Here is a 16,525-nt window from a genome sequence, read left to right as displayed (position 1 = left end):
CCATCAAATTATGTTAGAATAAAGGTAGTTAAGCACTGGTCAAGAGGTAAATGGGACTAAAGTATGGTTTCACCAAATGTTTTCCCATTGTGTTAGTTTGGTTTAGGTTTTTAACCTGCAGCTGCTTAAGGGAAGTCCGTTTCTTCATATTGTATTTGTGAAGTTGGACAGGGGAGATAGTGACTTCACAGTGTATCAGTAATGAACCTGGTCATGACCAATGGATTTTTAACAATGTAGCTTAATGAGTTAATGATTAGAGATAAGCCTTATTTAGACGAGAAACATATTTTAAAATTATTTCACTCAAAATTGTCAGTTTTTCCATTAACAAAATAATTTTAAATTAATATACAGAGAAATAGTAGTTTGCATATATAATAGACCATTCCTAACTCTAACTCTACTTTTACTTGAGAAATTAATGTCTTCAAAACTAATATGTCATTTCACCTTCAAATTCTCAAGGTTTCTTCTTAAATGTCTTACATTTCAGAGAATATTTACTCTTTTTTTTCTTTTTTCGGTTTCTGCATTTCTCTTTTTTCTACAATTTTCCACCTTTTTTGCAATTGTGAACAAGGTAAAGAAATGCCTCCCTTCCTCAGGAACATCTACTATCTTCATGCTTTCTCAAACTTCCAGCAATCACAGTTTCTCTTGGAGTGAATAAGGTGATTTTCTTTCTTAATGTACCAACTTGCTTGCATTCTTATATGCTTGACACCATTTTCTCACTCTTTATGAAAGAACGAAAAATTACTTTGGATTCATTTATATATCTTCTGTTGATTCTTAAGACTGTTTTCTCATTTTCCTTTACTTTGTTCATCTTCTCTAATTGTCACACTGGAGAGGAAATTATTTTCAAAAACTTGGACAGTAAATCTCTGGTCCCGTTCATTCCTGGTATGCAATGGAAGCCACAGCATGTTAAATCTAATCTGTTCATCGAGAAAGGAATATTTTGCACAAATTTCTCTGTGTTCAAAGCACTGACAGAACTGTCACACAGAGGTGTCCACCAAAATGGTTTACTAGTCAAACTATATTTTGACTCATCTACCATCAAATCTACCAGTGTCATTTCAAAAACCCAAGTCTGGAACTTACTACTAATGTCTGTATACTTCTACCATGAATTCAAGTTAGAGACTTTCTTAGGTCTTAAAATGTATTCGTTTAAATGTTATGCATTTGCTATATGGTGTAATCATTTGTACTTTTGGCCAGAAGAATAATCTATAGAAAATGATTTTTTTCTTCTACATTTTTATCACCAGGTAGGTTAACTAATCTTCAGATCTTTTAAGTTTCTTTACCTCACTATTACAGAGAAATCTGAGCTGTAAAAAGGCATCTGACTCATTATCCACCAGACCTTCAGTCAGACCTCTTCTTTTACGAACATTCTCAGATGAATCTAATATATTGTAACAGGTACCTAGTATTAAGTGGGCTGGCTTAAAGAAAAAGATTAACAGCATTATAAAGAAAAAAAATGAAAATATCACTCTCTAAATTTGTTTCTGCTGTTGGTGTGGTGAACTTTATACTATTCTTTGCAAAAAAATATAAAGATGCATTACTTGGAATATGGGGGAATATGTATTTTAAATTTGTTAGCCACCCCCCCAAATACAATTTTAGGCATTTTCCAGAGCTAAAAGGTAATACCATAATTTGTAAGGGGAGAGTAGTCATGGCAGTGCCATCATGTGAAAATGTTCATTATTACTGATCAAGAAATATAATTTTGATTTTAAAATGTCATTTGGAAAATTGAAAATAAATATTCCAAAATTGCATCTGTATAATATCAAGTCAGTTTAGCATTGCATGTTCTTTTGGGAGTTATGTGAAAATAATTCAGTGTGTTTGTATCTCCATGTACTGTGTCTCTGTGTTTGCAGGTTTAAACTTAACGTCCTTGTAAATGTCTGATACCCAAATATATATTAACGAGCCAGTCTATTCTAATCGTTTTTAATGTCAAGTTTTATTCAAATTAAATGTTTCAACTTTCAGAGGTAAAAATCTTTCCTAGCCATTCAGGGGGGTACTAGCCTAATTAAATACAGTGCTTCATAATAAATTTTCCAAAAGTGAGTAAGTCATTTTATAACATAGTCTTTCTTTTACCCCAAAAAAATATTTCGGAGGAATCCTTGAACTCAGAATTTCTCCTCCGTGTGTATTCTGTTTCCTACTACAGGGACCTCAGACCTTTTTAGGTCTTTTATCCATTTATGAGAATTTAGAGGAATTCATGACTGAGATTTACAAGCTTATCAGCTTGGAAACAACTTTGTACAGCTTAGGGCAGGGCTGTCTTTCATGCACACATAAAAATTATTGATTATAATGAAAGAAATCACAGCCCAGTTCATTTTGAAGCTAACAATTGTGAGCCCACCTCATAGACCCACTCTTCAGCAGAGAATAAATATTAAACTAATGGATTGATTCCTTTGGTTCTCTGGCTACTACAGTTCATCATGATCTTCATCTTCTATGTAATGTTGAAAGGCAACTAATTTTGCCTATGTCAGCATCTCCTACCCTCTCCCCTATTTTGAAGAACTCACCTGCTTACATTTTCCCTCATTGATGTATCTGCTTTCCAGTATCCTTCTTTGAACCTTTGTCCCAGATAGCCTTGTCCTAAGCTGTTGTGTGATGCATTTGAGCTATTCTGTTTTCAGTTCATTTTGTATCCCCCTGGATTGCTTTCTTCAGCTTGATCTGTGGTTTGGGGAAATAGGCTGGGTAGCAGACACCGCTACTGCTTTTGGCCTCTCCAGGGCCTTAATTTCTACAATTCCAATATAGAACTGGGGAAGTGGTGGGGTTTTTTTTAACAATTGTTTTATTTTAATGTACTTATTTCTTCTAGGAATATATATTATTATGGCATTATTTCTCCTCCAAGGGAAATATTTGGCAATTAGTTTAGTTCCACTGAGTTTGTCCCTAGATTGATAATGGAACTGTGTGACACCTTTTACAAGTTCCTAATGTGAACGACAATCTTATTTTCATTAGTCACCATGATCCTGCTATCTGAAAAATAATATGAGAATATGGAACATAAAAAGGAATGGAATGTACACTGTAGTACTTCTAGTCCAACCATGGGAAGAAATAGCATTGCCCTTTAAAGCCTTCCATCAATCAAGTTTTACAAAATGTTGGATTTTAGACTGGAGAATCAATTAGGATCCCTCCTGTGACATAAGACTTCTGCTTTTCAACATATTTGATTTACAGTCAGCAATTCATTGGCCTATTATACTCCATCCTGATCATAGCATTTGATAATATTTAGAGGATAGAAAAGAATCTACAAATTTTTAGGGAACTTTCTTTGTTTTCTAAAAAAAACAGTGAATAAGAAAATCAGAAGAGTCAGTTGACCGTTAGGTCACAATCTGCCAAAAAGTAAATTAACTGATTCATTCATTCAGCATGTCCTGAGCATCTGCTATGAGCCAGACACTGTGCTAGGTGCTGAAGATAGAAAGATAAATAAAATGTCCCTGTTTGTAAGGAGCTCACAGGCGAGAGAAAGGGATCTTGGTGAAGTAAGCCTCTGCTGTGGTCAGTAGTCCTGCTGGTAACAACTATCAGGAGAACCCTGGAGCAATTCAAAAGCAAAAAGCAAGTCTGAATCTTACTCAACTAATAAATGACATGATTAAAAATGGCTTATTGTGTCACTTTCTTTTTCCCTGCATGTGAATAAAACTTGGCACTTGGTTAAGATAATATAGTTGCTTTACTCTCATAACAAAATTTATTACCTGACTTATTTTTGAAAATGCTATGCAGATAGTTTCACATTATTATTAAAATAAACCTTTAACTTTGTATATTTTAAATTTTTCAGAATCAGAATCTTGAACTGCCTATGTTATTGTCCTACAAGCATATTGACAGTGGTTACAGCTAAAAGGACAGCATGAAGACACAACTACAAAAAAAGTTATCATCTCGGGATACTCGATATGCAACAAACCACTCTCTTATGTCTGAGGTTCAGAATAAATGTCCATTAAAATACCAAATGACTGTCATAAGCTCTAAGTTACGAATTCTATGGAAGTTGAAAGGAAGAATATTTAGAATTTCTAGCATTAGATAGACTAGCATAACTACCATATGGGTGCTCTTTTAACCCATTAATTTTGTGAATGGATTTAATTAAAATAGAAGTCATGCAATGGGAATGAATAGATTTTGCTAATAATTTCTTTTTTTGCCTGGTGGAAGAAATCATCTATTTGGATCACATTTCTTGTTCCTGCTGACTGATAATCTTAAATTATTTTTTCAACACATGAAAGGAATATTTGAAAATACAGGAAGACTAAATATCAATGTATCATATAGAATTGTTAATATTCTCTGTTCACCCACATGCTAATTTTATATTGATAAAAATACCTGAGCACTTATGTGAAAATAATGTTAGTCCTGGGTGTTTTTGTGAGAATCAAAAAAATTTATTTTATTATATTTTTGTTCTTCTAAATGAACCCCACTTATTGAGTATGTAGCTATTAAGATTTGAAAACATTTCAAATCACTTAGTAGCCCCTCAAAATAGTTAAAATATAACAGAGTTTTCCCATATTAGTTTTACTGGGATCTGAGGTAAGGCGGGCAAAACTATAGTTACATAAAATTAAAGGGTATTCTGGACATCAGTCTTTTGTAACCTTGTAGAGGCAGTAAAAATAGCTTCTTTCAGACTTAACAGTTTTTATTTGAAAGAGGCTACATTTGTGCATATACGCAGCACTTTTTTTTTTACTTGCCATTTTGGGAGGGAAGGATCCATCCAAGGCAGTTTTTCAGCCTGTAGAGCCAAAACTCTGAACATAAATGTCTTTCTTTGCAAACTTGGCAGGGTAATGGGTCTCTCAACCGTGAGATTCAACTTGGTAAACTCTTTGACTTACTGGACTAGAAGGAATTTTTAGCCTAATAAGTTCACTTAAAACCTAAAAGGAAATGTGAAATGTCTTTATCACATGTAAAACTGAACGTTTTTTGGATATAAATAACCATATTTGACTACTAGATTGAAATAATCTTTTAAAAAATATTTTCATAGCAGTTTCCATTTTTGTTTCTCTTTATGGCTTGCCTGTACTATTGTTAGTGTTAATATTGTACCTTTTTGAAAAGGCATTGGGTTCAATCTATAGTAATATATTTATATAGTCCATATGGCACATTTAATTTTTCCATATGTATTTTGTGTTAATATTTAGGTATGATCTTTCTTAAATTCCAAAAGGTCAAAATTTCACTTATCACAACCTTCCCACCATTACTGACCCATTTTCATTATTTCATTTGTTCTCATTCATCAGTATTATTTGAGTATTTTGTTTGGTGTCATTCATAATGACACCTTACGTAAGTAGGCTGTGTTCTTTTTTTTTTTTTTTTTTTTTTATTTTTCTGAAGCTGGAAACGGGGAGAGACAATCAGACAGACTCCCGCATGCGCCCGACCAGAATCCACCCGGCACGCCCACCAGGGGCAACGCTCTGCCCACCAGGGGGCGATGCTCTGCCCCTCCGGGGCGTCGCCCTGTCGTGACCAGAGCCACTCCAGCGCCCGGGCCATCTTTGCTCCAATGGAGCCTTGGCTGCGGGAGGGGAAGAGAGAGACAGAGAGGAAGGAGGGGGAGGGTGGAGAAGCAAATGGGCGCTTCCCCTATCTGCCCTGACTGGGAATCGAACCCGGGTCCCCCACATGCCAGGCCGACGCTCTACCACTGAGCCAGTCGGCCAGGGCCTAGGCTGTGTTCTAATAGCCTGTATTTGAGGCAGTCTGCTGAAAACAGTCTATACGTTATTTGTCTATTCCAAAGAGCTAAAAAGTCAAATCCAGGAAAGCTTTTGATGATTTGTTGTTGTTCTTGTTTTTATAGTCATTGCTGTATTGTTATTGTATGTTGTTTTTTGTAAGAACTATAGGGACTGTGCATATAAGTGAGAGAGCCACAATGGATGAAGGTGCTTATTTAATGCAGAACCTTGGAGATGTGACATAATCAGAAGAATATTTATGGTAGTAAAAATATAACAGATGAGTCGGGGAGACTTAAACTCTTGTCTCAGCTACACATTATACACTGCAGTTCAAATTCACCATGGCCATGATGTTTCTTTTTTGAAAAACATTTTATAAATGAGCTAATAAGTGGCTAGTGTGGGGTTAACAGATGAACTAACTTGAAGTAAGTGGCTAGTGTGGGGTTAACAGATGAACTAACTTGAAGTAAGCCATCCAGTGTGCCCAGCACTATAATCTAACCACCTTATTTTGTGACAGAGAAGGAGAAAATATAATGCTAGGATCATATTACATCATTTAAATAATTTTGAACTGTCAAAATGTCCTTGTAATGTCACAACTGTTGTTTATTGTTTGAGAATATTAACTACTAAACTAAAAAAATAAATTCTATACCTACCACATTTACACCAGCAACAGTATAAATGTAAGCATAAATTTGCAAAATTCATAATACTTTAGTGATGGGATGGGGTTTTTAAATAATGTACAGTGTGTGTGTGTGTATATATATATATATATATATATATATATATATATATATATGCAGATTTTATGCAAATGTTAAAATCATTTTTCAGCTTGCAAATGGTACTGCAATATGAAATTTTTCACTTTTAAGCAATTTTTACATCTCTGTTGCTTTCTATACTGAATGTGAATGTCATCTTTTATGAATGAAAGTTGCCTTTTTCATTACAGAAATTTTGTTTGATGTAATCAATAAACTTTGCTATGATATGATTGATATTCTAGCCTTTTTTGCAGGGAAAGATCTCAGTTTGACATAAAAACAATATGGAAGCAGTTTGGTGATGGGAAATAAGTTTCTAATTTCCTCTTTGCATGTAGAAGTCACAAATGTACGATCATTTATATATGCATTCAAACTGGCATTTTAGGGCAGTATCTAATTTATGGAGGTTATGATATTAGCAAGACTATTGAGTAAGACTGTATCTTGCTATTGCATAGATAAAAGTCCAGCCAAATATCAGATGTTGAAAGTCTATTGTGTGCTTGTCCGTGTGCTTGCTACTGCCCATGCACTGAAGGTGGTATGATGTAGGATCTGTATGTCCATTCCATTGAAATCATTTGATTCTTAAGTAGACAGAGATGCAGGGATTCTACAATAGCTTGAGACTTGGTCCAAACTTTGTGTGTTCACCTCTCCCCTACTTCTCCCCACCCCCACTCATCTCCTCTCCCCCGCTTCTTTCCTTGTGAAAGTCCCTTTTGAAAAACCCTGATCTCTGCTAAGAAACTAAAGTTTCTCCACTGTAGCTGGATGCATTACATATTTGCACTTCAGTCTCTTTTTGTGGCCCTTTTATTTTTGTTCCGTGGGAAATATGCTGTATTTAGAGGTGAAACCTGCGTTAGAATTTTACTTTTGCCACTTAAAGCATTTCCTGGATTTCAGTCCTCTCTCTCCTCACCTGGGAATGAGGGGTGATCAAATGAGGTAAAAGATCAAAGCTGCCTTGTAAAATTTTCATTTACTATTTAGGTGAAAGCATCATTATTTTTACATTAAAGGTTTTTTATTGCTTTGACTTTTTAAATGAATAGTTGTCATTTATCAAATTTTCATAGACGTATCTTAGATTCTACCTTCTTAAAATTAGTCTATTTAGGCTTTCTTGTGGAGAGCGGCCTCATTGCAAGTCTGCCTAGGATTGGTCAGTAAAATAAGTATTGTGAGGATCTTGAGCATCTTGGCCTCTTCAACACAAATCATGTGCAAAGGTTAGAGGCTGAGGTTATCACTATGGTTATTTAGTGAATGTGTCTGTGGCTGAAGTGCTGGGTGCATACTAATGAAGCTTGAAGGGCTGAGTTCTTGGAACAGTTGTCAGGGAAAAAGGGGTCTTAATTATTTCACGACATTTTAAAAATTGCTTTTGACACATATTTCCCAGCAACTGATAGGCAAAGGAAACATGGGCTCAGTTCCTGGCACATGGACCCGTTATGCTGAAGAAATACTGCTGTGTGGACCAAGCAGGTCCTCACGTCATGGGCCTTAGGAGCTAGTGCTTGGTGCAGGTCTCTGGCTTAAAGGAGCACTTCACCTCTTGCTGGGCCAGATTTCCTGCCAGTGGCAAATCTTTGGCCCTGGCTGTTTGGATGGGGAGGGGCAAAGGATGCTCATGGCTAAAATGCCTGCTGCTGCTTTGACCTCTTTACCAGTTTGCAAGGCCGTATTTCCTACTAGTAAAGTCACTAAAATTCCAATTTATATTAGCGAACACATACAGCCAAGCACTGTTGTAATGACCTAAATATATTCACTCCTTTAATAATCCCAACAACACGATGAAATGGGTATTAACAGGTATTCATTTGACAGATAAGGAAGCTGAGTCATAAACCAAGGTCACAGTTTTTAACTCAGGTATTCTTCACCAGAACAGTATTCCCATTATTGTACACCCCCCGTAGCGTGAATAAACAAAGCATCACAGTGTTAATGCAAAACCTGGATATCAACCATAACAGCATCAAGACCCAAGTTGAGGGATATTCTACATAATCACTCGCTTATAATCTTCAAAATTATCAAGATTCTAAAAAACAAAGGAATACCCACATAAAGGAAGCAAAAAAGACATAACTAAGTATAGCGTATGATCCTCAGTTGGATTCTGAACCAGAAATGGGACATTAGTAGGATTATTGGTAAAGTTTGACTATGATATATACAATTATGTGTTATATTAATGTTACTATCCTAAAGGTTTTTTTTTAATTGGCATTAGAGGAATGGGAAGAGAGAGAAACAGAAACATAACTCCGTTCCTGTATGTGCCCTGACTGGGAATCGAAGCACAACTGTTGTGTATCAAGATGATGCTCCAACCAGCCAATGTATCCAGCCCCAGCAATATCCTGTGCTTTGAAATTGTGCTATGATTATATATGTTATATTTTGGGGAGTCTGAGTGGAAAGTATATAGGAATTTTTTTTTTTTTGCAACTGAAGCCTGAAGTTATTTTAAAAAGTGAAGGAGAAAGTGGAGGAGGGGGTGGGGGAGGCAGACAAGGATAGAGAGACAGAAAGAAGGAGAGATGAGAAGCATCAGCTCATAGTTGCAGCACTTTAGTTCACTGATTGCTTCTCATATATGCCTTGAAGGGGAGGGGAGCTCCAGCCGAGCCAGTGACCCCTTACTCAAGCCAGCAACCTTGGGCTTCAAGCCAATGATCATGGGGTCATGTCTGTTATTCCCTGCTCAAGCTAGCAACCTCAGGGTTTCTAACCTGGGTTCTCAGCCTCCCAGGTTGGTGCTCTATACACTGCCTCACTGCCTGGTCAGGCTTAAAATTGTAATTTGAAAAAATAAAAAAAAACCAATGAAACAAAAATAATGGGAGAGAACATTAAATTGAACTGACTGTAGAAGACTGAAATATAAATTATTAGCTAATATATCTGCATAGCTGTTTCTAGGGTGCTTTTTACATACCTTATTTAATCTTCACAACAGTCTTCTATAGATACCATTATACTCCGTATTCTTACAGATAATGACACAGGCCCAGACAAGTTAACTATCTTACCCCTGGTCCCACAGGACTGAACACAGGTCGGACCCATGCATTTCCCACTTCACCACACTGCAGTTTGGGGCTTCTAACACATGCTACTGGATTCTAGAGTAACTAAAAACAAGCCTTACCGCAGTCATTTTCCTGTGGGCCCATCAAGATACTGTCAGCTCTACTCTAAATCAAACCATAAATGGGAGTCATGTGCCCCAGGGCCAGGTTTCTCCTTTTGTCCATACACTGGGCTTCCTGCAAGTACTGTTTATTCAGGTGTCCCAGGAAAGTTTTAACCTTCCCCTCATCCTGCCATCTGAGTGAGAATGCAAGCAAGCTCCTTCATTTTAATTATGAGGCTTCAGGTTAGTCATGTTACCTCTACCTCCAGTGTTTTAAGTATGTACTTCAGTTAAAGTCGTCTCAAATGATTCTACCCTACTACGAAAATGTGATTGACATGATTTTTATTCAGCATTTCCCAAACTGGGTTATAAAATGAAACTAGATTCCTTATGAAATGTTACTAGGTTTTCTTGAAAAAGTGAGCTCCCTGGGCTATATGATTGTCCCCTGTTTGAGAAGTTCTAATGTATACTAGAATGTTAAAGTCTCAGACTTATAATATTAAAACAATTTGCCTTTGTTTAACCCACTAAGTTTCAAACACTGGATGAAGAAACCCATTTTTGCATAGGCCATATCACAACAAATGATTGGACTCCATTTTTCTGTGGTATTTTACTCTGAGAAATAAAGCAATAGCTAGCTTCTCTATACAGGTAACTATATGAATTACACATTCCTCCCCATCTACTTGGTGGAGTTCACTTTCATGATCTAAGAAAGATCTAAATATCGTTTTTAAGCCAAAAGTGTCAGTCAAGATCCAAACTGGAAAACAGAAAACAGACCATGACTTGTATTTTAAATGGTGGGATCTAAGTATAGGGAATTGATAGCATACGTAATGGCAGAGATGAAAAGCCAACTGGGGACTCTGTAAAGCAGCCCAAAGATTAGAAAGAATAGGGCAGAACCAGTTTTCCTGGTGGGACAAAGAAGTGGAAATTCTGAATCCTATCACATGGTCACATGGCAGAAATGAGAATCCGTGTCAGCCCTCGGAGCAGGTAGGACCACAGAATCTCTCCCACAGGGCCAAATGGCCAGGGCCTAGGTCTTCTTCTGTGAAGAGGAACAGTGAGATTGAAGGGCAAACAGGAGATACTAAACCAAAGTGGTGGCAGAACGAGGGATCACAGCCAGTGTTCCCACGGTCTGCCCACAGCCTGCACTCAGCACAGAAACAGAGAAAATTAAAATATAAAGTGTGACCTATCAGCCTCCAAGATCCCACCTACCTCACCTTGCGGGGTATGGAGAGTTGCAGTGAAATATCCCTTGAAATAGAGAAGTATTCTCTAGTCCCATGGTCAGCTGAGATGTGGGGAAGAAAGCCCAGAGGCCTGAGATGGCCATTACTAAAACCTTAAAGCCATAGATATTTCAAAAGCATACTCCACCCACCAATGCAACTGCAGCCCTGCCTGCATCATCAGGACAGAGATATCTCATCAGAGGTCAGTCTAGGAATTTCCAAAAGATAAAACTTGTAACACAACACCTACTGGAAGAAAACAGAAAAATCTCTCAAATCTGAATTTTTTTTCATTTAAATTTCACTTTATATAATTTCTATATATTTTTTTTCTTATTTTGTTGTGGGTGTTTTTTCTTTTTGCTATTTGTTCTTTGAGCATTTTCCTTTTTACTAGCCCTTTTTAAAAAATTTTATATATTTGGCCCTGGCTGGTTGGCTCAGTGGTAGAGCGTCAGCCTGGTGTGCAGGAGTCCCGGGTTCAATTCCTGGCCAGGGCACACAGGAGAGGCGCCCATCTGCTTCTCCACCCCTCCCCCTCTCCTTCCTCTCTGTTTCTCTTTTCCCCTCCCGCAGCCAAGGCTCCATTGGAGCAGGGTTGGCCCGGGCACTGAGGATGGCTCTATGGCCTCTGCCTCAGGCGCTAGAATGGCTCTGGTTGCAACAGAGCGACACCCCAGATGGGCGGAGCGTCGCCCCCTGGTGGGCATGCCGGGTGGATCCCGGTCAGGTGCATGCGGGAGTCTGTCTGACTACCTCCCTGTTTCCAACTTCAGAAAAATACAAGAAAAAAAAATTATATATTTAATTGTATTTTTCACTTTTAATTTTTTAGTTTTTGTTTTTTAGTGAGAGAGATGGAGAAAAGGACAAAGAGAGAGGAACAGACAGACAGGAAATGTGAGAGATGAGAAGCATTAACCTTTTTTTGTGGCCCCTTAGTTCTTCATTTCTTCATTGATTGCTTTCTCATATGTGTCTTGACCAGAGGGATCAAGCTGAGCCAGTGACCCATTGCTCAAGCCAGAAACCTTGAGCTCTAGCCAGTGACCTTGGGTCTCAAGTCTGCAACTTTTAGGTTCAAGCCAGTGACCATGGGGTCATGTCTATGATCCCACACTCATGCCAGTGACCCCACCCTCAAGCTGATGAGCCCATGCTCAAGCTGTATGAGCCTGTACTCAAGCCGGTAACGACAGGGTTTCAAAGATGGGTCCACAGCATCCTAGGCCAATGCTCTATCCACTGTGTCACCACATGGTCAGGCTTTATTAGAGTTCTTAACAATATCACTCTCAAATACCATCAAGGAAGAAGAAATTGAATACTGTGGCTAAACAAGAAAGAGATATAATTCAGAAAGTAAAGGAATAATGTACAGAAAGCAAGTTCAATTAGGAACCTTGGAGTTAAACAAAAGAGAATTCAACATTGAAGTTATGAAAATACTCAGTGAGATGCAGGAAAACAATGATAAGCAAAGTAATGAGCTCAAAAAACAAATTAATGGACAAAATGAGTACTTCACCAAAGATATTGACATTTTAAAAATAGATATGAAGAACTCAATACATGAATTGAAAACTGAGGTAGCAAGTTTAGCTATTTATCAGGTTTGATACAGGAGAGAATCAGTGACATCTGTTGGAGGAAACCCAAAGCACCGAGTGACTTTCTGTTCCCATCCTGAGGATGTGAAGGTCGGGGCCAAGCATACGTGACTGAAGGCAGTTGTGTGCGTCCAGGGAAGGCCCAGGGACATGATGCTTGGCCCTGCTGGAGCTTTCTGCAAGTCATGAATCAGACAGAAGATGGTGTGGTGTTATGTCTCAGAAAGGGCAAGAGAATTCTAATCAGTTTTGCAAAACTAAATAATAAAATTATATACTATATTCTGCTTGTTAGTTTCTTATGCAAAATGACATACTTCTGCTTAATAAATTGGATAGCTGATCTCTTCAAGGCACCTCAATCCAGGAGAGATTGGAGTCTTCCACTTGCAGTATTATTGCTGCCTCATTCCTTTGTGGATCCTCTTAATGAGGCCCTGACCACTAACAACAACACAATGACAGGCAACTAGAGATGCTATAGAGAGGAGAGAGATTCATGATTTTAAAAAAAAATAGAGAGCTGTATGAAATTTGTCTGGCTCCATCAGAAAGAGCAGGATAAGAATAATGGGTATGTCAGAAGAAGAAGAGAGGGAGAAGAAAATGGAGAGCCAATTCTAATAAATAAATAATGACACCTTCCCAAGCCTATGGAAAGAGTTTGACCCTCAATCCAAGAAGCATACAGAATGTTGAGTTACCTCAACCCAAACAGACCTCCAAGGCAGATCATAATAAAATTGTCAAAAATCAGTGACAAAGGAATAGCCTACAAGGCAGCTAGGGGAAAGAAACACATAACATATAAAGAAAGGCCAATTAGGTTATCATTGTACTTCTCAGCAGGAACTCTTCAAGCCAGAGGAGAATGGGCCCAAACATTCAAAGTACTGAAAAAGAGGAATTACCAGCCAAGGATAACATATCCACTGAAGTTATCCTTCAAATATGAAGGAGAAATAAAAACTTCTGCAGACATTTAGAAGCTGAGAGAATTTACCAACATATAACCACCAAGGCAAGAAATACTCAATGGGGTTATTCAACTAGATACAAAGAACAAATCAAAGCTACAAGTAAAAACTCAAACAAGGTCAGACTAAAAACAAGGATAATCTGTGAAAACAAGAACATAAAAGGGGAGAGGATAAAGATCGGCAGTAGCAAAGGAGGATGAAATGAAGAAACACTTATAAGACAAAGAACTTTTGCATATGTAACAACTTTTTTCTTAAAAATCTAATGGTAACCACCCACAAAAAATCCAATACTAAAACCTGCAGCTTAAAAAATAAGAAGAAACAGGAGAATAAAGTATGCAAAACAACCACACAAAAACAACTGCAGAAACTATAAAGAGAAGAACCAAATGAGACACAGAGCTAACAAAACAAACAATCAAACATAAAATGGTGATCAGAAATCCTCAAGTATCAATAATTACCAAAAATGTAAATAGACTGAGCTCACCAATAAAGAAGCCCAGATTAAGATGAACAGATTGAATCAGAAATCAAAACACAAACATATGCTGTTTTCAACAGACACATCTAAGCTGCAAGGACAGAAGTAGACTAAATGTCAAAGGTTGGAAAAGGATTCTTAAAGAAATAATACCCAAAGAAAAGCAGGTGTAGCCATACTCAAATCTGACAATGCTGACGTCAAGACAACAAAGGTAACAAGAGACAAAGATGAGCATTTCATAATGATAAAGGGGACATTATATCAAGAAATCATAACACTTCTTAATATATATTCACAGAATCAGGAAGCACCAAAATATATGACATCTACTAACTGATCTAAAATAGAAATAGACTAAAAATCAATCATACTTAGAGATTTTAACACATCATTAATGGCTTTAGATAGATCATCCAAACAGAAAAATCAATAAAGGAATATCAGCTTTAAACAACACACTAAACCAAATAGAACATTCTCAAGGATAGGCCATATGTTGGGCCACAAAACTAACATCAAGAAATTCAGGAAGATTAAAAGTACACCAAGGATATTTTCTGACCATTACGCTTTAAAATTAGACCTCAACTTCAAAAAACAAGTAAATAAACCCACAAAAATGTGGAAAGTAAACAACATACTTCTAAAAAATGACTGGGTCAAAAAATAAATAAAATCAGAGATCAAAATATATATACAGACAAATGAGAATCACAACACGACTTATCAAAATTTAAAAATTTATGGGACACAATGAAACCATTAATAAAAGTGTATATCATTACATACTTATATCAAGAAATATGAGAGATTCCAAGTAACCTAGCTAACTTCACACCTTAAAAAACTAGAAAAAGAAAAACAAATGCAGCCCAAAGTCAGTAGAAGAAAGGAAATAATATAGAACAGAACTAAATGAAATAGAGAACAAAAAAATATATAATGTAAACAAGGACAACAAAGAGCTGGTTCTTTGAAAAATCAAATACAATTGACAAACTCTTGGCTAGAATCAATAAGGAAAACAGATAAAGGACTCATATAAACAAAATCGGAAATAACAGGACAAATTACCACAGATACCATAGAAATACAAAAGACTATAGTAGAAAACTATGAAAGAGTACATGCCACCAAATTTAACAATCTAGAAGAAATGGATAAATTCCTAGAACTATACAATATTCCTAGACTGAGTCATGAAGAAGTGTAAAACCTAGACCCATTAGCAGGGATGAAAGAAAAACAATTATCAGAAACCTTCCAAAAATAAAAGTCCAGAACCAGATGGCTAGCTACACTAGTGAATTGTACCAAACATTCAAAGAAGATTTGGTACCTATCCTTCTCAAAGTCATCAAAAAACAGAATAAGAAATAACAGTGCCTAATACATTTACAAAGCCAACATAACCCTGATACCAAAACCTGGCAAGTACAACACATACACAAAAAAAATTACAGACCAATATCTCTAGTGAATACAGATGCAAAATTTCTAAGCAAACTACTAGCAATTCAAATACAACAACACATTAAAAAATAATATATCATTATCAAGTAGGTTTCATTCCAGGAGCACAAGGATGGGTCAACATATATAAATCAATCAATATAATACACCACATCAACAAAACTAAGAACAAAAATCATGTGATCTTATTATGGATGCAGAAAGGCATTTGACAAGAACAATATCCCTTTATGTTTTAAACGCTCGATAAAATTGAAATAGAGAGTACCTCAACATATTAAAGGACATATGTGACAAACTAACAGCTAATATCATACTAAGTGGTGAAAAAATGAAGGCTTTTTCTCTAAAATCAAGGATGCCCAGTCTCTTCAATCTTATTCAACATAGGTCTGCAAGTTTTAGCCAGAGCAATCAGGCAAGAGAAAGAAATAAAAGGCATCTATATCAGGAAAGAAGAAGTAAAGGTATCACTTCTTGCAGACGGCATTATCTTGTATGTAGAAAAACCCAAAGACTCTACCACAAAACTGTTATAAACAATAAATGAATACTGTCAAGTTGCAGTGCACAAAATCAATATGCGAAGTCCACTGCTTTCTTATATGCCAACAATGAAACATCGTAAAATGAACTAAAAAAAAAAAAAAAAAAAAGCGATTCCTTTTACAATTGCAACAACAACAACAACAAAACTTAGGAATAAAATTAACAAAGGATGTGAAGGACCTACATACTGAAAATGACAAAACATTATTGAATGAAGTTAAAAAAAAGACATAAGGAAATGGGAAAATATTCCATGTTCATGGATTGGAAGAATGAACATACATAAAATAGTCAGGTTACCCAAAGCAATATACAAATTTAATGCAATCCCCATCAAAATCCCAATGTCATTTTTTTGAAGAAATAGAACAAAAAACTACCAGGTTTGTATGGAATCATA

The 16,525-nt window shown here is 36.5% G+C and overlaps 1 protein-coding gene and 1 long non-coding RNA gene across 6 annotated transcripts in view; both read left to right on the top strand.

Annotated features, from left to right (window-relative positions):
• ATP11C (ATPase phospholipid transporting 11C) overlaps positions 1-5,409 on the top strand; it is a 227,772-nt gene extending 222,363 nt beyond the window's left edge. For 4 of the 5 annotated variants that reach the window (XM_066356440.1, XM_066356439.1, XM_066356436.1 and 1 more), the window contains 2 exons: positions 1,336-1,440; positions 3,890-5,409. In XM_066356440.1, the coding sequence (XP_066212537.1) occupies positions 1,336-1,437 (102 nt within the window). In that variant the 3' untranslated portion in view covers positions 1,438-1,440; positions 3,890-5,409. The remainder of the gene's footprint in view (positions 1-1,335; positions 1,441-3,889) is intronic. The other variant, XM_066356437.1, reaches the window with a different exon arrangement.
• Positions 5,410-5,530: 121 nt separating this feature from the next.
• On the top strand, positions 5,531-6,834 carry LOC136385610 (uncharacterized). Its single transcript, XR_010747851.1, has 2 exons — positions 5,531-6,269; positions 6,311-6,834. It is a non-coding gene; the product is annotated as an uncharacterized lncRNA (long non-coding RNA).
• Positions 6,835-16,525: the final 9,691 nt, after the last annotated feature.

Source organism: Saccopteryx leptura, chromosome X, assembly GCF_036850995.1.
Source record: "Saccopteryx leptura isolate mSacLep1 chromosome X, mSacLep1_pri_phased_curated, whole genome shotgun sequence".
Classification (NCBI taxonomy): domain Eukaryota; kingdom Metazoa; phylum Chordata; class Mammalia; order Chiroptera; family Emballonuridae; genus Saccopteryx; species Saccopteryx leptura.
Note: the sequence above shows the minus strand (reverse complement) of the source record. Positions and strands in the feature narration are given on the sequence as shown.